The 22,335-nt window shown below is 40.9% G+C and overlaps 2 protein-coding genes across 2 annotated transcripts; one reads left to right on the top strand and one right to left on the bottom strand.

The window, feature by feature from the left end:
* The first annotated feature begins 5,222 nt into the window (after positions 1–5,222).
* Positions 5,223–9,009, top strand: LOC115189503 (metalloproteinase inhibitor 2-like). The gene is made up of 5 exons (XM_029748115.1): positions 5,223–5,548; positions 7,039–7,109; positions 7,893–7,986; positions 8,388–8,506; positions 8,644–9,009. The coding sequence occupies exons 1-5, from the start codon at positions 5,419–5,421 to the stop codon at positions 8,797–8,799; spliced, it is 570 nt and encodes a 189-aa protein (XP_029603975.1). The 5' UTR covers positions 5,223–5,418; the 3' UTR covers positions 8,800–9,009.
* Positions 9,010–14,109: 5,100 nt separating this feature from the next.
* On the bottom strand, positions 14,110–19,054 carry LOC115189501 (metalloproteinase inhibitor 2). Its single transcript, XM_029748112.1, has 5 exons — positions 18,771–19,054; positions 17,470–17,540; positions 16,759–16,861; positions 14,563–14,684; positions 14,110–14,401 (listed from the first exon to the last, which is right to left on the bottom strand). Exons 1-5 carry the CDS (start codon positions 18,898–18,900, stop codon positions 14,273–14,275), a joined length of 555 nt encoding a protein of 184 aa, XP_029603972.1. The 5' UTR covers positions 18,901–19,054; the 3' UTR covers positions 14,110–14,272.
* Positions 19,055–22,335: the final 3,281 nt, after the last annotated feature.

Here is a 22,335-nt window from a genome sequence, read left to right as displayed (position 1 = left end):
ACACTCTCACAAATACAGGCAGTGATGAAGTCAATCTCTCCGCCACTTTAGCCAGGAGAGATTGACAAGCATATTATTAATGCTAGCTCTCCATGTACTTTTAAGGGCCAGCTGTGCTGCTCTGTTCTGGGCCAATTGTAAGTTGCCAATGTCCCTCTATGTGCACTTGACTATATGACTGGGCAGTAGTCCAGGTGTGACAAAACTAGGGCCTGTAGGACTTGTTTTGTTGATGGTGATGTCAAGAAAGCAGAGCAGCGCTTTATTACAGACAGACCTCTGGTGTATAACACAGTCTAGCCTATGTCATCACTATTTATTGATTTAATATATTTTGGATGAAAGAAGGCTCTTCAGTAAGGTCATTCCACTATCAATGTTTGTCTATGGAGATTGCATGTTTGTGTGCTCGATTTTATACACCTGTTAGCAACGAGTGTGGCTGAAATAGCCCAATCCACAAATTTGAAGGGGTGTCCCCATACGTTTGTATATATAGTGTAGTTGTACTAGGGACTTTAAGGGTTACCCCCATGCCGCAGGTGATTGGAGAAAAAATCTGTGAGGAATTCCAGTAGGCGTAGCCTAAAGCTGATCTTTCTGGTTCATCCCTATTGTTTAAGTGAACGATGGACAATTTATGGCATTTATGGCAGCCGGGCAAGTGGAGCCTGTTCTGTGGTTGTCCCAATAGGCAGGGGAATTTTTAAAACTATAAAAAATTCTAGTAGGGGTGCTGCAAAATACGTACATTTGTTTACCTGCTACACTGGAGGTATAACTTTTGGTCAGGGCGAGCAGAGCTTGAGCAACTTTATTCTACTGCTCTGACTGGCTGAGATACTATTATAGTGGTAACTCACCTAACCACGCTAGCCTCGCCCTGATGTTGGTGCTAACAAGCTAGCAAGCATGCTATGTTGTGTTACACATCAACAGCCATTGTCAGCCAATCATATCAAATGTTATTGGTCACATACACATGGTTAGCAGATGTTATTGCGAGTGTAGTGAAATGCTTGTGCTTCTAGTTCCGACAGTGCAGTAATATCTAACAAGTAATCTAACAATTCCAGAACAACTACCTAATACACACAAATCTAAGTAAATAACAATATATACATATAAATATATGGATGAGTGATGTCCGAGCGGCATAGGCAAGAAGCAATAGATGGTATAAAAATACAGTATACACATTTGGGATGAGTAATGCAAGATATGTAAACATTATTAAAGTGACTAGTGATCTATTTATTAAAGTGGCCAATGATTTCAAGTCTATGTAGGCAGCTGCCTCTTTGTGTTAGTGACAGCTGTTTAACAGTCTGATGGCCTTGAGATAGAAGATATTTTTCAGTCTCTCGGTGCCAGCTTTGATGCACCTGTACTGACCTCACCAATCCAGTAGGGGTTGGATGCTATGGTGCGCTTCAATTGGTTACTCGCACTGTGATATTACCTACGACTTGCACAAAGTTCAGCTTTGCCCCCCACCCAAAAAAAGCATTATTTTCATATCCACCGGTGCAGTTTTAAAGGGTCAGCCATAGTAGTACAGCGCCCCTGGAGCAAATTAGAGTTAAGTGCCTTGCACAAAGGCACACAGAAAATGTTTTCACCTTGTCTTCGAACCAGCAACCTTTCAGTTACTGGCCAAACTCTCTAACCTCTAGGCTACCTGCCGTCTCACTGCATTCAGCTCCATAGCCCCATGCTCGCATTACCCACCAGTCCCCGCCCACTTCACTTCTCACCGTTTTCCTCTCATGGAGCACAATCTCACACTCTGTAACAGTTAGGCCTACGTGTCCGATGTAGCAGGCCATTTAAACTGATTTTCCTGCTTCCTCCCTATTGTTTAATTAAGAGACTGACAAGTTATGACATTTCTTTGTGTTAACAACTGTCTTCACATTTTCGGGTAAGTGACCATAATCTTCCGACAACCAAAACATCCTGCTGTTTTGGCCAATAGGAAAGAGACTTTCAGACCTTAAAAGGTCCAATGCAGCCGTTTTTATCTCAATATAAAATCATTTTTGGGCTACAGTTAAGTACCTTACTATGATTGTTTTCAATTAAAACGGTCAAACAAGTTGTTATTGGCAGAGGTTTGGTTGTATTGGTCTGTTCACTCATTTATCACCTGAGGATGTTACCAGGCGCCCAAATCTCAATCCCACCAAAACAGGCTGACATTTATTTTCAAACAGCTCTTACACTAAATGTGAATTATCATAATTCTCACAATTTCACAGTATTCTTCCAACCTCATAGTGTAGAAATATATATAAAACATAGAACAATCACGTTTTTCACTGCACTGTGACTTTAAAGTCAATCTCTGTGTAGAGTATGACATAGCATTTAATCAGTTGTCATGTGTTGCTGCCTTGCTATGTTGTTGTCTTAGGTCTCTCTTTATGTAGTGTTGTGTTGTCTCTCTTGTCGTGATGTGTGTTTTGTCCTATATTTATATATGTTTTTTTTAATTCCAGCCCCCGTCCCAGCAGGAGGCCTTTCCTTTTGGTAGGTCGTCATTGTAAAAAATAATTTGTTCTTAACTGCCTTGCCTAGTTAAATAAAGGTTAAATAAATAAAATTAAAAATCTCAGATTTGGGACCACACTGAATAGCAGGCTGGTGATTGCTTTGTAATGCCTGCAGTTAACATTAGCCAGTCACTGATTCCTTCCAAACCACTCATTGTTGAATTTGCGATGTCCATTTTGTTGTGTAATGTTTATGTCCAACGGCCGATGAGCACCAATACGTTTTATCTCTAATTTGTCTTCATTATTTCTCTTCAAATGACAAGGATTCAAAAGGATTTGCCAGTCAGATGTTTGACTTGATTCATGATGATGATGCTAGCTAAGATTATGAAAGTATGAGGTTGAAATGATCAGTCCAATCGAAGCTACGTACATATAACGTGATTTGACATCATTTATCTGTGACCAATGACTTTGAGCCTTCTTGGATGGGCACTTCTAAGGTAGCTCTACGGCATCATCCAAGGGGCTAGAAATGTCTAGCTCTCCCCTTACACTGGCGGTGACGTAGTATCCCCATTAGTGACAGAACACTGAGGCCAATCACCGGCGCAACGCTCTGTATTTTCTGCTGGCTTGCCCCACCCACCACTGAAAGCACTGAGCTAGGCTGAAACACCTGCATTTTTGGAGCTGCCCTTATCAAGGAAAATGGAAAGAGACTGACTGTTTGTATGCGGTTTTATTAACTCAATGATATATCTTTTTTTACACTGTTTGCATACTGATATGTGACACGTATTAATGCCAAAATAACATGCAAAACAGGCCCACTGTGTGTCACATCCACAACACATTTGGGCCGTCCACAAAGACAGTAACTATAACGATAACTATAATAATAAACTATAAACTACAGAACTATAAAATGTTGGTGAGCATCCACACTAGAGGAAAGTATCGTTCTACAGTCCTGCACCTGTCAATCAACTGATCAATGCATCCTACTGCATGCTGCCTATAATAAGGTGGTAAACACAAGGACCGTTAAGGTCTCTAACCCCCCAGATACTGGTTCAGATCTTCATGAGGTCTCTAACCCACAGATACTGGTTCAGACCATTCATGAGGTCTCTAACCCACAGATACTGGTTCAGACCATTCATGAGGTCTCTAACCCACAGATACTGGTTCAGACCATTCATGAGGTCTCTAACACACAGATACAGGTTCAGATTATTCATGAGGTCTCTAACACACAGATTACAGGTTCAGATCATTCATGAGGTCTCTAACTGTTTCTGACCATTCAGTGTTTTCAGGGTGTGTCCTGTGTCATAGTGACAACTGCAAATAATACTTCAATGTACGTGTAGTCACTGTCCCCAGGAGAAGTGTGAAGACTGATGAGATGTGAAGCAACTAAATAAATGTTGGGGTGGTAAGGAATTGAAGTTTGGGGTAAAAATAGGATACAAATTATTATTTTTTTTCATCCCCCAATTTGCACCACTTCTGTAGAATGACCCATATACTGTTCATCTGTAATTACAAGTACAGGTGCATTAACACAGTCTAGCCTATGTCATCACTATTTGTTGATTTGATTGTTGGGTTAAAGAAGGCATATGTCATAGGCTAGACTGTTACCACCACTTTGTTTCCCCTGGCCAGACCGGACAAGGCATATAGAGGCCTACAGTTGATCAGTCTGATACAGCATGTCAGATCACTAACGTTTAGGTGTAGGCTGCTACAACATTGCTGTAAAGAGTTCTTGCATGTGTCTGATGGGAGTAAGTTCTTTTCCTGTCCCATGCCCGACCTGCACGACCTGTGATTTCTGTGAATCTGATTGGTGGTGTGGCATTTTTTTCTCTCCTGATGCTAACCAGGTGAAATTCCGTAAACAAGCTGTAGCAGAGATACAAGGGTTACCCCATTGCCTGGGTCAAGTGGACTGGCTAGTTGGGTAGAGATATAAGGGTTACCCCATTGCCTGGGTCAAGTGGACTGGCTAGTTGGGTAGAGATATAAGGGTTACCCCATTGCCTGGGTCAAGTGGACTGACCAGTTGGGCAGAGGTATAAGGGTTACCCCATTGCCTGGGTCAAGTGGACTGACCAGTTGGGCAGAGGTATAAGGGTTACCTCATTGCCTGGGTCAAGTGGACTGACCAGTTGGGTAGAGATATAAGGGTTACCTCATTGCCTGGGTCAAGTGGACTGACCAGTTGGGCAGAGATATAAGGGTTACCTCATTGCCTGGGTCAAGTGGACTGGCCAGTTGGACAGAGATATAAGGGTTACCTCATTGCCTGGGTCAAGTGGACTGGCCAGTTGGACAGAGATATAAGGGTTACCTCATTGCCTGTGTCAAGTGGACTGGCCAGTTGGACAGAGATATAAGGGTTACCTCATTGCCTGGGTCAAGTGGACTGGCCAGTTGGACAGAGATATAAGGGTTACCTCATTGCCTGGGTCAAGTGAACTGACCAGTTGGACAAGTTGAGCCTGCTTTAAACTTGCCCAGGGGGATACAAATAAATAAATGAAAACAACAAAGCTATAAAGAATTCCAGTAGGTGGAGCTTAAAACTGATATTGCTGGTTGATCCCGATCGTTTAAGTGAAATGAGGACAATATATGACATTTATGGCCGCAAATTGAGCCTGTTCTGTGGTTGTCCAATAAACAGGGGATTGTGGTTCAGGTTTAATAGAGTGATCAGCCTACCATTGGCTTGGTTCTAACTGCGGGGAGGAGCTCACAGCCTGCAATAAAAGCCGGCTGATTCCATGTAATACGTAGAAGCCTTTGGTTTTCGCGCAGTAATAAACTGTCGTAGGGTAAACGTTGTTCTTTAACGCAATATTTGATTTGTCCTATAGAGTCGACAGTAAGATAATTTGTTTCTAAAATGACTTGGTCCGTAAGTAGTTGTTTCATTACTCTGGTCGTTCTGTTCCTCTGGCGGGTCGATGAAGTCGCAGAAGCTTGCACTTGCATGATTGTACATCCTCAACAGGCTTTTTGCAAAGCAGACGTCGGTAAGTCATTTTAGACATTTCTGACTTCTGTAGTTTTTCTTCACATGTTGGTAGGCTGCCTACTACACCGTGTCATGCAAAAATGTTAGGAATTCTCTGTCGTTGTAATTATTTTCAGGACATGCTCATTAGGTCTATTTACATGTTCTAGCAAGTATTTACATTAAGTCGGTAACAATATGGGCTATACCTGGGGTGTATTCATTACGGAAACGTTTGCCACTTAAGAACCAAGTGAAACGGTGAGGGATCTACCTGAATTTTTACAATATCAAATGTATTTATATAGCCCTTCTTACATCAGCTGATATATCAAAGTGCTGTACAGAAACCCAGCCTAAAACCCCAAACAGCAAGCAATGCAGGTGTAGAAGCACGGTGGCTAGGAAAAACTCACTAGAAAGGTCAAAAACCTAGAGGAACGAGGCTATGAGGGGTGGCCAGTCCTCTTCTGGCTGTGCCGGGTGGAGATTATAACAGCACATGGCCAAGATGTTCATAAATGACCAGCATGGTCAAATAATAATCAGTTGTCGAGGGTGCAACAAGTCAGAAACTCAAGAGTAAGTGTCAGTTGGCTTTTTCATAGCTGATCATTCAGAGTATCTCTACCGCTCCTGCTGTCTCTAGAGAGTTGAGAACAGCAGGTCTGGGACAGGTAGCACATCCGGTGAACAGGTCAATAGAAACTCTATGATCCCTGAGGACTGGAGTTTCCCATCCTTGCTCTAGGCCTAAAGATGACTGACTTGTCAAATGAAATGTTCAACATGACATTATTCAAAGCTTCACATACTTGACATTTTACTTAGAACTCATCAGAATAAATTAGGCGTACATGGCAGAATGGACTAGGCTACATGTCTCAGCTATTAGGTCACTGTTCTGTAAACTGTACTCACTCATTCAGGGTTTGGCTCTGTTAATCTCGCAGATAGGTTGGTGAATGGTTGTTCATTCTGTTAAATGAGTATAGACACCTCTATAGAATAGGTTAGTCATTGTGAATATAGTGTCTTGGCACCTTCTCATTCTACTTCAACCATGGAAGCTGTATGGTAAAACAGGATGGTTGAGGGTGTTGGACAGCACTACATCATGAGCAGCTACTTGACCTTTCAGAGAATCTTACCTTTACTCAATTACTGTTTGTTAGTGAAGAGGAGTGATGACATGCAACATGCTTCCCTGAGGACAGTTCCTGTTTAGTTTATGGAAAAGTGAAGAGACTTTATTTTGTGGTATATTCTCTAATGATTGAGGGACACAATGTGTAACACTTGGCATGAGAGTAAATTGTTTGGGATGATGGCTTTGAGGGAGCAAGCTCTGTTGGTAGAGGATAGTGCTAAAGCCTGTGACATCTTGGGTCTGTAATGGATTCAATGTTCTCTCAGATCCCTTAACACCCTGAAACTGATGTTTGACTGGTGCAGCAGAAACTGATTATTTCAGTAGTTAAACCATGTCTCCCTCTGTTTATTTTGTAGTGATCAGGGCCAAGGTGGTTGGTGTGAAAGCTGTGTCTGGTAACACCCACTATGATGTCCAACAGATCAAGGTATGATCAGCCTTTATATTAAGTGGTTGTTCTTCCTGCACTGAAACATTGAAGCCCACCGAACCCAAGTCTGACAGCTGGTCCCAATTTGGACCCAACCCTGAAGATCTGGATGGGTACAAGCAGTGTAACTGGAGCTTCCACCATTTAAAAAGAAAAAGGGCTTATTTATAAGAATGGGTCATGCCTCTTGCTCAGTGGCAAAGGCATGTTTCAGTGAATGTTCCTACCAGTCCTAGACAATGTTGACATCTCTATGAATTCAGATGCCACTTCATTAAAGCAGTTAGATGCAGTTTATTATGGGCGACAGGTCTAGTACTCCACACTACATTCTCAACGAGGAAGTTGGTTGGCCCTGTTTGATGTCACGTAGGTTGACACATTGCAATATTTTAATTTATTAAACCCTTTTACAAAACTTTATTGTAACGAACAGCATTACTAACCTTCAGACATCAGTTACCACACCTGGTGTAAGGGATGAATAACTTTGGAAAAGTCCTTCAGTCTTTACTCTGTTAGGTAAATGCCTTTTTTTTTTTTTTTTCATTGTTTTTGTGGAACAAAGTTCTAAAACTGTCTGCCTTTATGGCAATTCAAAAAGTGTTGCGGACCTTATTACTGATGAATGTTTGACTGTTTCTGTTCTGCTTGTATTTGGATATGTATTTCAGGGCTCCTCTGTAAAAGAGACCAGTGAGGTTAAGCTGTCTGTTCATGCCATTTACACATCAAACTGTAGATGTTTGATGTATCCTTTCTCTCCTTGTGATTGGCTAGATGTTCAAAGGTCCTAACCAGGATATCCATGTCATCTTCACTGGAGGCCCGTGTCGCGCGTTTCTGGAAACCAACAAGGAGTATCTCTTCACAGGTGCGGTCCTCACTAGGTTACCTAAGTTCCATTGCCAGCACTGGTTAGAAATGCTTACAGCCTCATAGCCTACTATTGACTTCATCTTGCATAAGAAAACGTAAGTGCTTTAGAAATAACATTCTCTATACACTTTATATTAGCTTACAAACTCTAAATCATTATACATGCTTATGAAATTAAGTTTTTAATGTTTATCTCATTTTTTTATGATTTCCGGGCTGCATCTGTATATTTCCCGTTGCAGTTTCCTCCAGGGACAGATCCAGGGCTCATCTCCCACAATCCTAACCATATGTGGGGCGAAAAAACAATCCAAGAACATTGTCTAAGGCCAGCTTTACCCTACACCACCTTTTCCCTACAGCATATTGATGACTCACAATCTCCTTTGTCTGCAGGCAGGCTGAATACTGATGGAACAGTGCATGTAATGATGTGTGACTTCATTCATTCCTGGGAGGCTTTGAGTGACACACAAATGAGGAGCTTGACTCTGCACTACCAAAGCGGCTGCAAGGTGTGTTAATATTACTATACATCTGTGTTGTGTATTTACACGGCACGCTTAGCACTCAGGTCACCATTAGCAAATTCAAGAGCTACAGTATTTGTGTAGTGATCTTGGTCTTTCTCTCTCCCTACGCCGATCTACAGATCATCCGCTGCAATGCCCTTCCCTGTCCGATCAGCGCCCCAGATGAGTGCCTGTGGATGGCGATTGGCCAAAGTGGACCCTGGGACAACATTGCCTGTATCAAGAGGGGTGATGGGTCCTGTGCCTGGTACAAGGGGATGGCACCGCCCAAGTAGTTTCTAAGAAAAAAAAAGCTACAAACCTAATGATTATGATTAAATTAATCTCGGAGGTAGTTTACAACAATTAATTAGAGGACCATATTGACTTGTGAAGTTGTGATGTCACTGAGGACAGGTTGCAGGAAATGGTCAATGTGATAGAGGGCAACAATCTTATGAAAATGTCACTTGTTGTAAAAGTACAATAAAAATGAACTACAAATACAGCGCTTCAAGTACTAATTTCTTGTGCCATTAATTTGCTTGTTTTTAAACTGGAACCAAAGGCATTATTGAACGTGGCCCTGGAATAGTTTGTCTAAACCAGGGCTTCAGCTTTGTCATTGACCAAATTAAACAACTCATTATTTCTTCCTTGAGATGAGCTGTTTTCATGTGCTAGTCAGAACTAGCAAAAGCGGAAATTTCCGACTTGCTAACTGGCAGTACAGTGCATTCGGGAAAGTATTCCGACCCATTTTGCCAAATTTTAAATTACAGCCTTATTCTGAAATGGATTAAATACAAGCTTTTGCTCATCAGTCTACACACGATATGGCAAAGTGAAAAAAGGTTTAGATTTCATTTGCCAATATAACTAAAATCCCTTAGGGTTTGACCTTACGCTATGAGTTAAAATTGCGCTCGGATCATTGTTTCTACAACTTCATTGGAGTCAACCTGTGGTAAATTCAATTGAATGGGCAGGCACACATGCCTTAGGTCCCACAGTTGACGGCGCTAAAAAACAAGCCATAAGGTCAGAATTGTCCGTAGGGCTCAAAGGATTATTGGGGCACAGCTGTGGGGACGGTTAACAAATGTCTACAGCATCGATTGACTCCAAGAACACAACCTCCCTACCTGGAAGAAGTCTGGAACCAAGATTCTTCATAGAACTGGCCGCCCAGCCAAACTGCACAATTGGGGGAGAAGGGCCTTGGTCAGGGAGGTGACCAAGAACCCGATGGTCACTAATAGCATTTTCTGGAATTTTCCAAGCTGTTTAAAGGCACAGTCAACTTACAAGTTTACATACACTGACTCATTTGAATTGTGATACAGTGAAATAATCTAAACAATTGTTGGAAAAATAACTTATGCAGAAAGATGTCCTAATCGACTTGCCAAAACTATAGTTAACAAGACATTTGTGGAGTGGTTGAAAAGTGACTTAATGACTCACACCTAAGTATGTAAACTTCTGATTTCAACTGTATATATTTATTTAGGGTTAGGAAACTGGCAGCTGGAATAAAGTGTTGAGGTCGTTTACGCACAAAATATTGGTGAATGGAAAATCCTGCAAATTGACATATTTTATCCATTAAATATTGGAAGGTGATGTGTACAAAAGGTAAATGAGAAAGTCCTTTGGAAAAGGGGATTGTAAATATAAATGACAATTAAGATCTATTTTGCCTTATGATTGCTGGAGACCAATGTGAAACCAGTATTAAGGCAGCAAACCGAAGCATATCACCTTCAAAGTGAAGTTTATGAAATGTTGGCCTTTTAAAACCTTTACGGGATCGTTGTCCCTCCCACGGGACGGTTGAGCTAATGTGGGCTAATGCGATTAGCATGAGGTTATAAGTAACAAAAATTTCCCAGGATGTAGACATATCTGATATTAGCAGAAAGTTTAAATTCTAGTTAATCTAACTGCACTGTCCAAAAAATAATACCATGGTATTGTTTGAAGAGAGTTAACCGTTATGAACTTAAAGTTATTAATAAACCAATTAGGTACATTTGGGCAGTCTTGACAACATTTTGAACCGAAATGCAATGGTTCATTGGATCAGTCTAAAACATTGCACATACACTGCTGCCATCTAGTGGCCAAAATCTAAATTGCGCCTGGGCTGGAATAATATATTATGGCCTTTGTCTTGCATTTCAAAGATGATGGTAAAAAAAATGTTTTTTTTTCTGTGTATTATCTTTTACCAGATCTAATGTGTTATATTCTCCTACATGCATTTACTTTTCCACAAAGTTGAGTGTTTGCTTTCAAATGGTATCAAGAATATGCATTTCCTTGCTTAAGGTCCTGAGCTACAGGCAGTTAGATTTCGGTATGTCATTGTTGGCGAAAATTGAAAAAAAAGGGGCGGATCTTTAAGAGGTGTTAACAAATTACATTTGGAGACCGAAGCTATAAGCTTCTGTAGCCATGCGCAAATGACAGTATAAATCGGCAAACATACTTGCCGAGCCCATGCATGTGTTTTCATGGTTTTGCACATTCTTCACGTGATAGAAATCTGAACGCACTCCCAGCGCTTTGAAAAGTTAATATAATTATACCTGTACTTTCCTGTGGATATATTGTCTCCCATTCCTACCAGGGAAAGGACCAACCACATGGACAACCGGTAAAGTGCATTAAAATATAATTTTATTTAACATTCTGGCTTGTAGAGGTCGTGAGCGGAAACTTTCCTGATTCAAACTCAAATTTCTGCCCAACGTATAATTCAATGTAGTTCATAGTCTGCTTTCCAGACAATGTTCACCCATGACTGTATGGCCAAGCACGACTGCAACTTTGCTGACTACACACCTGATTACAAACAGCGAAGAGACAGCCTACAATGCAAGCATGGGGCGATGGCGCTGAAGGCAGCGGGTAGCCTAGTGCATTGTTTTCCAACCCTGGTTCCCGAGTACCCCAAACAGTACACATTTTTATTGTAATCCTGAACAAGCAAACCTGATTCAACTTGTCAACCTATCATCAAGCCCTCAATGAGCTGTTTGTCCAGAGCTACAACAATGTGTTCTGTTGGGGGAACTGGAGGACCAGGGTTGGGAACACTGGCCTAGTGGTTAGTGTGGCCAGTAACCGAAAGGTCACTGGTTGGAATAACTGAGCAGTCTGTGTGCCCTTGCACAGGGCACTTAACTCTAATTTGCTACAGGGGCACCATACTAATATAACTGACCTTTTAAAACAACACATTTCACTGCACCTATCTGGTGAAAATTACAATCAAACATTTTTGTGGAGGAAAAGCTGAACTTTGTTACAATCAGGAGAAAACAAATTGCCCCACCACTCTTGGACTTGTGACACCTCTGTGACCAATCAGATTCATAGAAATCACAGGTCGTGCGGGTCGGGCATGGGGCAGGGAACGTCTATAGAAAGCAGAGCGATGCTATTATTTTAAATGGAAAATAACTCACTCCAGATAGACAAGCATAAACTCTTTACAGAAATGTAACAGCCTAGAATGGGGGTTTAAAACCTACAGCTGCATATGCCAACACGGCATATCCTACACGTATAGCACACCGTGCAATACAATCTTAACACAAGAAGCTGCCCAAAATGTATACAATGTTCTCTGCAATTAGATCACCAGGGTTTGATTTCTAAATGAGATGAGTTCTCAAATGTCAGCAGCTGCCCAATACATTGGTGAGTATGCATAGTGGATGCACAATGTCTGGGTGGTTTCATACCTAATTATTAACTTTACCATGTTTAAAGAGATAATCACTGTCTGATTTGTTCCCCATCTACCAATTACTGCCCTTTTAGATGGCTTTCAAAAAGCTTCCTGGTCTTTGAGGGTCTGCTAAATGACTGAAATGTATAGACTACTCATCCCACTAAAGAATATTACTTAAGAATGAGTCCGAGTTGTTTAATGGTCACCGTCATTACATAGCTAAAGCCCTGGTTTAGACCAAAACTACTAAAGGGCCACATTCAGTAGACAAATGTTGAGTGTTCCAGATAGAAATGCCATTAGAGCCAACATGATTCCATTCTTAATGTCAGAGAAAACAATTTGTTCTTCATGTATAGAACATAACATCTGAACTTTCTACATTACGCTCTGCTGAATGCACCCCAGACTTGATGCTTCAGGATGGTATTTTTCAGGAATACTGTTACATTTTAAAATAAGAGGTCGACCGATTAATTATGGCCGGTTTCAATTTCATACAATCGGTAATTGGCATTTGGACACCAATTACATTGCACTCCACGAGGAGACTGCATGGCAGGCTGACTACCTGTTACGCAAGTGCAGCAAGGAGCCAAGGTAAGTTGCTAGCTAGTTAACTACACATGGTTGATGATATTACGAGTACATCTAGCTTGTCCTGTGTAGCATATAATCGATGCGGTGCCTTTTAATTTGTCATCGTTTCACCGCCTACTTCGCCAAACGGGTGGTGATATAAAAAGCACATTTGTGAAAAAAAAGCACTTGTTGCACCAATGTGTACCTAACCATCAATGCCTTCAAAATCAATACACAAGTATACATGATTTTAAACCTGCATATTTAGTTAATATTGCCTGCTAAGATGAATTTCTTTTAACTAGGTAAATTGTCACTTCTCTTGATTTCTGTGCAAGCAGAGTCAGGGTATACGCAGCAGTTTGGGCCGCCTGGCTCTGTGTGAAGACCATTGCTACCAAACAAAGACAGTAATTACTTTACCAGAATTGTTCATAACATTGAAGGTCGTGCAATGTAACAGCAATATTTAGACTTAGGGAGGCCACCCGTTAAATATAATACCGAACGGTTCCGTATTTCACTGAAAGAATCCCTGTTTTTGAAATGATAGTTTCCGGATTTTACCATATTGAGCTCAGGCTCGTATCTGTGTTATATTAGAATAAAGTCTGATTTGATAGAGCAGTCTGACAGCGGTGGTAGGCAGCAGCAGGCTCGTAAGCATTCAAACAGCACTTTACTGCATTTGCCAGGAGTTCGTCACGGTGCTTCAAGCACAGCGCTGTTTATTACTTCAAGCCTATCAACTCCCGCAATTATGCTGGCAATACTAGTGCCTTTAAAAACATCCAATAGTCGAAGGTATATGAAATACAAATGGTATAGAGACAAATAGTCCTATAATAACTACCTAAAACTTCTTACCTGGGAATATTGAGGACTCATTTAAGGAACCACCAGCTTTCATATGTTCTCATGCTCTGAGCAAGGAACTTAAACGTTAGCTTTTTGACATGGCACATATTGCACTTCTTTCTCCAACACTGTTTGTGCATTATTTAAACCAAATCGAAGACATTATTTGAGACTAAATGGATTATACTAAAATAAGTGTTCATTCAGTATTGTTGTAATGGTCATCATTACAAATATATATAAAAACCAGCATCAGCTTTTATTGGTCCTTCAATAATCTGTATCGGCGTTGAAAAAGCATAATCGGTCGCCCTCTAAAAATAACCATATCAGCCAACACTGAGCACAATTTGTGGTTTTGATAACAGCTTTGGTTCCAGTTAAAAAAAAACAAATTAATGGCATAAGAAATGAACAGTGCTATATTTGATTTGTTTATTTTTATTGTGTAAGAAGTGGCCAGTAAGACATTTGGGTTAATTTAATCATAATACATTTGCAGCTTTGTTTTTTATTTTAGAATTTAGTCATCTAGTCACTGAGCGGATGGCCTGTAGAGTATAGGAGTCCTCAATATCTAGGAACTACTTCCAAGCACAAGACCCATCGCTCTTGATACAGGCAAGGTTTTGGCCATTGTTAGTCCCCCAGTCCATCCACAGGCACGCATCTGTGGTGCTGATCGGACAGGGGAGGGAAGTGCAGTGGATGATCTGTGGAGCAGAGAGAGAAAGACCAACATCACTGATCATTAATCCAATACTCCATCGCATGTGTTTTGCCAATGTGACCAGAGTAGTATAATCCCTTTTAGAAAATGTGATGTGTAAATATTGGTGTACAGTAATATGACTATAATTCCCATCACACACACCTTGCAATCGCAGCCGCTTTGGTAGCGGTGAGTCAAGCTGTTCTTTTGTGCAGCACTCAAGTCCTCCCAGGGTGGATTATAGCCACACAGTGTTACGTACATCCTTCCAGTCTCCAGCTTGCCTACAGACAGAGGAGATAGTGAGTCAATGTACTGTGGGGACAACATGGTGTAGGGTACTGTTGCCCCTAGATGCTGATCTTGGCTCGGTTTAGCATTTGTTCCACTACTGGTTAGGATACATGCCTGGGGGTAACTTCACCTTGGAGCGTGAAGACATACTGATGCAGCCCAGAACAGAGATTAATCATCATAAGTGTACATACTAGTAATAAGGCATTAGTTCTATACATTTCCAGTGTCTATAGAAAGTCTGAGCCCCTTGAACGTATCACATTGTGTCCAAGTTATGCAATACCACTGAACAAAAACAAATGCAAACTCAGCAAAAAAAACATCCTCACTGTCAACTGCATTTATTTTCAGCAAACTTCACGTGTGTAAATACTTGTATGAGCATAAGATTCAACTGCGACAAACTGAACAAGTTCCACAGAAATGTGATTAACAGAAACGGAAGTGTCCCCCTGAACAAGGGGGGGAGCAAAATAAAAATGAACAGTCAGTACCTGGTGTGGCCACCAGCTGCATTAAATACTGCAGGTCATCTCTTCATGGACTGCACCAGATGTGCTGTGAGATGTTACCCCACTCTTCTACCAAGGCCACAGACATATCAGAGGGGGGGGGGGGGGGGGGGGGGGGGGGGGGGGGAGTCAGTCAGTAGAAAGGCCTTTTTAGTGTCCTATGTTCTCATAACTATGACCATAATTGCCTACCATCTGTAAGCTGTTAGTGTCTTAATGACCATTCCACAGGTGCATGTTCATTGAACAAGCATGGGAAACTGTTTAAACCCTTCACAATGAAGATCTGTGAAGGTCTTTGGATTTTTACAAATTATCTTTGAAAGACAGGGTCCTGAAAAAGGGACATCTATTTTGCTGAGTTTAAAGTGTTGGTCCCATGTTTCATGAGCTGAAATATTCCAAACATACAAAAAGCCCATTTCCCTCAAAGTGTGCAACCATGTTAGTGAAAATTTCCCCTTTGCCAAGATAATCCATCCACTTGACAGGCGTGGCATATCAAGAAGCTGATTAAAAATAGAATCATTACAGGTGCACCTTGTGCTGGGGACAAAAGGCCTCTAAAATCTGTAGTTGTCACAATGTCTCAAGTTGAGGGAGCATGCTGACTGCAGGAATGTCCAGAGCCGTTGCCAGAATTTAAATGTTATTTTCTCTACCATAAGCCACCTCTGTTTTAGAGAATTTGCCCTTCATCTGCCACCATCACCTCATGTTTCAGCATTATAGTGCATGGCCCCATGTTGCAAGGATCTTCCCATAATTCCTGGAAGCTGATAATTTCCCACTTCCTCCATACTCAGACATGTCACCCATTGAGCATATTTGGGATGCACTGGGTCGAATTGTTCCAGTCAATATCCAGCAACAACGAGTGGGGACAACATTCCACAAGCAACAGCCTAAACAACTATGCGTAGGTGATTTGTTGCGCTGCATGAGGCAAATGGTGGTCACACCAGATACTGACCAGTTCTGATCCACAGACCAAGATTATTTTTTAAGGTACAGCATCTGCGACCAACAGATTCAAATCTGTATTCCCAGTCATGTGAAATCCATAGTTTAGGGCCTAATGAATGCATTTCAATTTACTGATTTCCTTACATGAGCTGTAACAAGGTACATTTCTGGAAATTGTTGCATTGATATTTTTGTTCAGGAGATTTATGAAAAGCTTAGACTAATGAACATGTAACATGTGGTATATGATGCTCACAAGCTAATCAAGAGTCATTAGAAGGTAATTGGTTCTAAAGAGATAAAAATGAATTTATATGAACGCTGTAAGTATTATCAAGTTCTTGCTTTGGAAGACCTCATGTTAACATCTGTCAATAAAACTCATTAATGCCACTGTTTACATCAAATTGTTGTGTTTTACTTGTAGCCCTGGTTGTCCTGAAAATAAACAGTAAAACACGGAGGCTAAATGTCAGGGCTGGACATGCAGATAAATGGAAAGCTGATTTTTGCTGGAGTCACGGGACTGTTAAGGTTAACCTGTGCTGGCAATATAACGTCGGTAACATAGTGAGAAACGCACCTGTGAAGAGATACTCCTTGTTGATTTCCAGAGTCACCCCGCATGCGGCTGGGGATGATGCAGTGAAGATGGCGTGGATAACCTGGTTAGGGCATTTGAACATCTAGCCAATCACAAGGAGAGAAAGGAAGATCTGTCAAACATCTACAGTTTGGAACCTCACCAACTACAGCTCTCAGGCACTGTCAGCCTTCACCCTTTGATATTCACAGATCTGTAAGGTGCAAGCAATCATTTACTCCAGTTACCACACCCAGCCTCAAGGACAGCTAAATCATGTCTAAAGATTAATAATGATGTAAGGCACAGTGGGAGTTTTAGTAAAAGAGCTTTATAAATTAAAACATAGAAATGTAGCAACCTGTGACAGAGGGACAACTAACTATCTGTTAGAGAATGTAGTGACAGCTTTAATGAATTGTCTGCTGAGTTCATATAGAGGACGTCACCATAGACTTGGACCAACAAGAACATCAACTGATAACTACAGTAATACTTCAGGGAGAGGCATTTTATAGAAGCAGATATTTTTTTCTCCATATGGTGGAAGCTTCACAACTACAGATCTGGAAGGTATAAGCTGTGTCAACATTGAAGGGTTGGAACCAAGGGGAAGAGGGAGAACTGGGACCAGCTGTCAGACTGGGGTTCAGGGGGCTTCAATGTTCAGTGCAGGATGGAACAACCACTTAATAAAAAGGAGAATCATACCTTGATCTGTTGGATGTCATACTTGATGGCGTTAGACACCACTTTCTTTCCAACCACCTTCGCCCTGATCACTAGAAGAGGGAGACATGGTTTAACTAACGTTATTGAAGTCTATTCCGGTATACTGGTCAGTCACACTGATGGTTTAAGGCTGATATGGATCAGAGAGAACAGTGTAGAATGCTTTACAGACCCAATATTTTACAGTCTGTTCAGAATGTTTGTGCATAAGTTAAGACTGGGTGTAACATCTGCTAGATTTACACCATAACAGATGACAGAGTCCATTTTCCTCCTGGTCCTACATTCCTAGTTCTGGTCTTCTTTTAATTTGACACCTGGTTTAAGCATGCCCTCTATAGATGATTGGTTCAGGTAGGAAGATGCGGCAGAGTGTCTGGTACAGTAGCTGCTGCTATAAGACTATTCCATAGAACAGAATCTCAAGTCGTTGGCACATGGACGCTACAAGGTGTCAAAAGCATTCCATAGTGATGCTGGCCCATGTTGACTCCAATGCTTCCCACAGTTGTGTCAAATCATCTGAATGTCCTTTGGGTGGTGGACCATCCTTGATAAACACAGGAAACTGTTGAGCGTGAAAAACCCAGCAGCTTTGCAGTTCTTGACAAACCGGTGCACCTGGCACATACTACCATTGCCCCATTTAACAGCACTTCAATCTTTGGTCTTGCCCATTCACCCTCTGAATGGCACACATACACAAGCCATGTCTCACTTGTCTCCAGGCTTAAACAGCCTTCTTTAACCTGTCTCCTCCCCTTCATCTACACTGATTGAAGTGGATTTAACAGGTGACATCAATGAGGGATCATAGTTTACACCTGGCCAGTCCATGTCAAGGAAAGAGCAGGTGTCTTTAATGTTTGGTAAACACATCTCAAATAAAATGTGTAGGCACACCGTTTATGCCCAAAGCAACGCAGGGCTCAACCCTGTTCCTGGAGAGCTGCCGCCCTGTAGGGTTTTGCTCCAACCCTAATCTAGCGCACCTCTAATAATTAGCTGGTTGATAAACTGACTCAGGTTCGTTATAAATGGGTTTAGATTCAACATGTACAGGGGCATAGTTCTCCAGGAACAGGGTTGAGAGCCCATATTACTGTCGCCTACTTAATTCTGGATATAAAATTGTGTGAGAAGTAAATAGGCTTAATGATCATGTTCTAATTATTTCTACTACGACCACAGACAAAACAAAATGTTTGCATGCTGCGTATTGATAGTTCTCAACATGTGAAGAAAAGCTGAAAAGTAAAATGTTGCCAAAATTGCCTTACCGATTTCTGCATCGCAAAAAGCCTGTTGGGGATGCGGAGGGGAGCATTTGCAAGCATCTGCAATGTCTCCGACCCGCCACAGGAACAGAACGAACACAGTAAAGAAACAACTGCCTACATACCGCGTCATTTGGAAACGAATTACAGTTTCCCAAATATCACAAAAGGATCCGAGTAATGAAAGTGTTTCCCTTCGAGACTGTTCTCAGACCGACGGATAACTCTTAGAACTATTTTCCTTTCAACGTAAACATCCGCTTTTTATTGCAGGCTGTGAGCTCCTCCCCCAGTCAGAACCCAGCCTATGATAGGCTGAGCATACTATTAATCCAGAACCGCAACCATTAAATTAAAAAGAATCCTCTGACTAATGGCTCAACCACAGGCTCAACATGCCCGCCTGCCATAAGTGCCATAAAATGGGGATGAAACTGAAAGATCAGTTTTAGTTTTGGGGGGGCTTCCCGAGTGGTGCAGCGATCCAAGGTCCTGCATCTCAGTGCTAAAGGCGTCACTACAGACCCTGGTTTGATTCCAGGCTGTATCCCAATCTGGCCGTGATTGGGAGTCCCATAGGGCAGCACACAATTGGACGGGGTATGCCGTCATTGTAAATAATCATTTGTTCTTAACTGATTTGTCTAGTTAAATAAAGGTTCAATTAAAAAAGTAGGCTAAGCCTACTGGAATTCCTTAAAGTTTTGTTGTTTTCAGTAAAAAAAAGAAAGAAAAAAAACACCTGGGGAAATTTTAAAGCAGGCTCAACTTGCCCAACTGCTCAGTTCACTTGCCGCAGTCATCCCATATAGGAGATGAAAATGGCAGCTGGTTATGACTGACAGCCGGTATAAACTTGAGCACCACAAGAGACAAGATAACAATATCCCTCCCGCTAATTGGGCCACTTTTGCATATATGTTGTTGTTTGAGTGAGGGAAATGCGTTAAATTGAGAAGAATCGATATGTTATGAATGTGACATTAAGGATTATAATAAATACCACTTTGATGTCATACAAGCAAACCACACACATTTCTGTATTTGAAAACTCATGTAATTTACCAATGTTAATGATCACTTTTTTTTTATCCACAGTTACAAGGATGACATCCGGTGTAGCCAGGGTTGTCCTGAACAGAATGAGCCTATCTGTATCATATTGTGAAGACAACTTGCTGTGGAACATACATTTGAATGCACTCATGACACCATTCTATGAGCAAAAAAATACAATCTGTTTGAGTGAGGTGCCTTTTGAAAGCCTCCCAGCTAGCACATTTGGTTCCTTGGAAGTTGTGGGAATGCAGGTTTTTGTTTTCCCATTGGTTCTGGGAACAAAGCCATCAGTTTCCTGACTGGTAAAAGATATTGTTTTTTTAAATGTTCTGAGAGCTGAAGTGTGAACTTCACCTGTCCCGGGAAAGTTTATTTTTAGGTTGCAGGGAGGTTCTGAGAACGTTTTACTATGGTTCCCTGAAGGTTTTCCTGGGAAGTTTTATTAATGTTCTGTTAACAGAAATTATAGGTTATTTGAAGATAATTCAATAACATTCTGAGAACATGTTTCAATCAAGACTTTGAATAGACTCACATTAACAGCTTCGTATGACTTAGCATGCTAGCTCCAACCTTGTGGAGCAGTGGACTCATTCCATGGATAGAGAACAGAAGATTCCACAACAAAAATGAATTTCCATGTGTCCTGTCTGTGCTTAGAGTTGAAAACAGTCTACCCAAACTTAGCTAGCAGTATTATTAAAACACACCCATTTCAAAGGAAACAAGTACTCATTAACATCAGGTGTGGACAATTACTGGGCACAGCTAACAATCCTGAGTAATATAGTAAAAATGTGCTTAACAAGTCAGATAATCACTTTGTGTGCAAAAATAGTGTTTAATAACATGATTTTTGAATGAGTACCTCATCTCTGTACCCCTCACACACAATTATCTGTAACACAAAGACCAGGGAGGTATTCCAATGAATTGCAATGAATCGCTATTGGTCGATGTGGAAAAAAGCAGACATTGAATATCCCTTTTAGCATGGTGAAGTTATTAAGTATACATTGGGTGGTGTATGAATACACCCAGTCACTACAAAGATACAGGCGTCCTTCCTAACTCGGAGAGGAAGAAAACCGCTCAGGGATATGAGGCCAGTGGTGACTTTTAAACAGTGACAAAGTTTAATGGCTGTGATAGGAGAAAACTGCAGATGGATCAACAACATTGTAGTTACTCCACAATACTAACCTAATTGACAGAGTGAAAGAAGGAAGCCTGTACAGAATAAACATTTTACAAAACATGCATCCTGTTTGCAATAAGGAACTAAAATAACACTGCTAAAAATGTTGCAAAGCAATTCACTTTTGGTTCAGAATACAAAGTGTTATGTTTGGGGCAAATCCAATACAACACATTACTGAGTACCACTCTACATATTTTCAAGCATAGTGGTGACTGCATCATGTTATGGGCATGCTTGTAATCATTAAGGACTGAGGAGTTTTTGGGATAAAAAAGAAACCAAATTTAGCTAAGAGCAGGGAAAATGTGACAGAGCTTTAAGAATTTTGAAGAGAATAATAGGTAAATGATGTACAATCCAGGTGTGGAAAGCTCTTAGAGACTTAACCAAAGATACTCACAGCTTTAATCGCTGCCAAAGTTGCTTCTACAAAGTATTGACCCAGGGGTGTGAAAACTTATGTAAATGAGATATTTCGGTATTTCATTTTCAATAAATGATTTCTAAAAACATGTTTTCACTATGGGGTACTCTGTGTAGATGGGTGAAGAAAAAACATAAATGTAATCAATTTTGAATTTAGTCTTAACACAACAAAAGGTGGAATAAGTCAAGTGGTATGAATACACAGGGATGGAATTGAAGGATTTTGGACACAGACCATTTCTATCCATGGGCCTACATGATGCAACACTGCATAAAGCAAGCTCGGTCCTGTTAGTTGTATTGTCTAATCACAGTTGTCTCTGTCTGTGTAAGGGAAACTCCCTGATATTCCAGTTTTAAAATATAATTCATACAGTATGAGAAAGGTTGCTGCAGTTTGACAGGGTTTTCATCCTCCCTATTTATTTATTTTATTTATTTCACCTTTATTTAACCAAGTAGGCAAGTTGAGAACAAGTTCTCATTTACAATTGCGACCTGGCCAAGATAAAGCAAAGCAGTTCGACAACATACAACAACACAGAGTTACACATGGAGTAAAACAAACATACAGTCAATAATACAGTAGAAAAATAAGTCTATATACAATGTGAGCAAATGAGGTGAGATAAGGGAGGTAAAGGCAAAAAAGGCCATGGTGGCAAAGTAAATACAATATAGCAAGTAAAACACTGGAATGGTAGATTTGTAGTAGAAGAAAGTGCAAAGTACAAATAAGTAATGGGGTGCAAAGGAGCAAAATAAATAAAATAAATAAATACAGTAGGGGAAGAGGTAGTTGTTTGGGCTAAATTATAGATGGGCTATGTACAGGTGCAGTGATCTGTGAGCTGCTCTGACAGCTGGTGCTTAAAGCTAGTG

Source organism: Salmo trutta, unplaced genomic scaffold (genome assembly GCF_901001165.1).
Source record: "Salmo trutta unplaced genomic scaffold, fSalTru1.1, whole genome shotgun sequence".
Taxonomy (NCBI): Eukaryota; Metazoa; Chordata; class Actinopteri; order Salmoniformes; family Salmonidae; genus Salmo; species Salmo trutta.
The sequence above is the reverse complement of the archived record's forward strand: the minus strand, read 5'-3'. Positions and strand labels throughout refer to the sequence as shown.

Excerpts from the sequence above, each read along its gene's own strand:
- LOC115189503 (XM_029748115.1), top strand. The coding sequence starts at position 5,419 with ATGACTTGGTCCGTAAGTAGTTGTTTCATTACTCTGGTCGTTCTGTTC. Across the intron at positions 5,549-7,038 it reads TTTTTGCAAAGCAGACGTCG|TGATCAGGGCCAAGGTGGTT; the intron begins GTAAGTCATTTT and ends TTTATTTTGTAG. Across the intron at positions 7,110-7,892 it reads ATGATGTCCAACAGATCAAG|ATGTTCAAAGGTCCTAACCA; the intron begins GTATGATCAGCC and ends GTGATTGGCTAG.
- LOC115189501 (XM_029748112.1), bottom strand. The coding sequence starts at position 18,900 with ATGACGCGGTATGTAGGCAGTTGTTTCTTTACTGTGTTCGTTCTGTTC. Across the intron at positions 17,541-18,770 it reads TTTTTGCGATGCAGAAATCG|TGATCAGGGCGAAGGTGGTT; the intron begins GTAAGGCAATTT and ends TCCCTCTTCTAG. Across the intron at positions 14,402-14,562 it reads AAAGCGGCTGCGATTGCAAG|ATCATCCACTGCACTTCCCT; the intron begins GTGTGTGTGATG and ends TCTGCTCCACAG.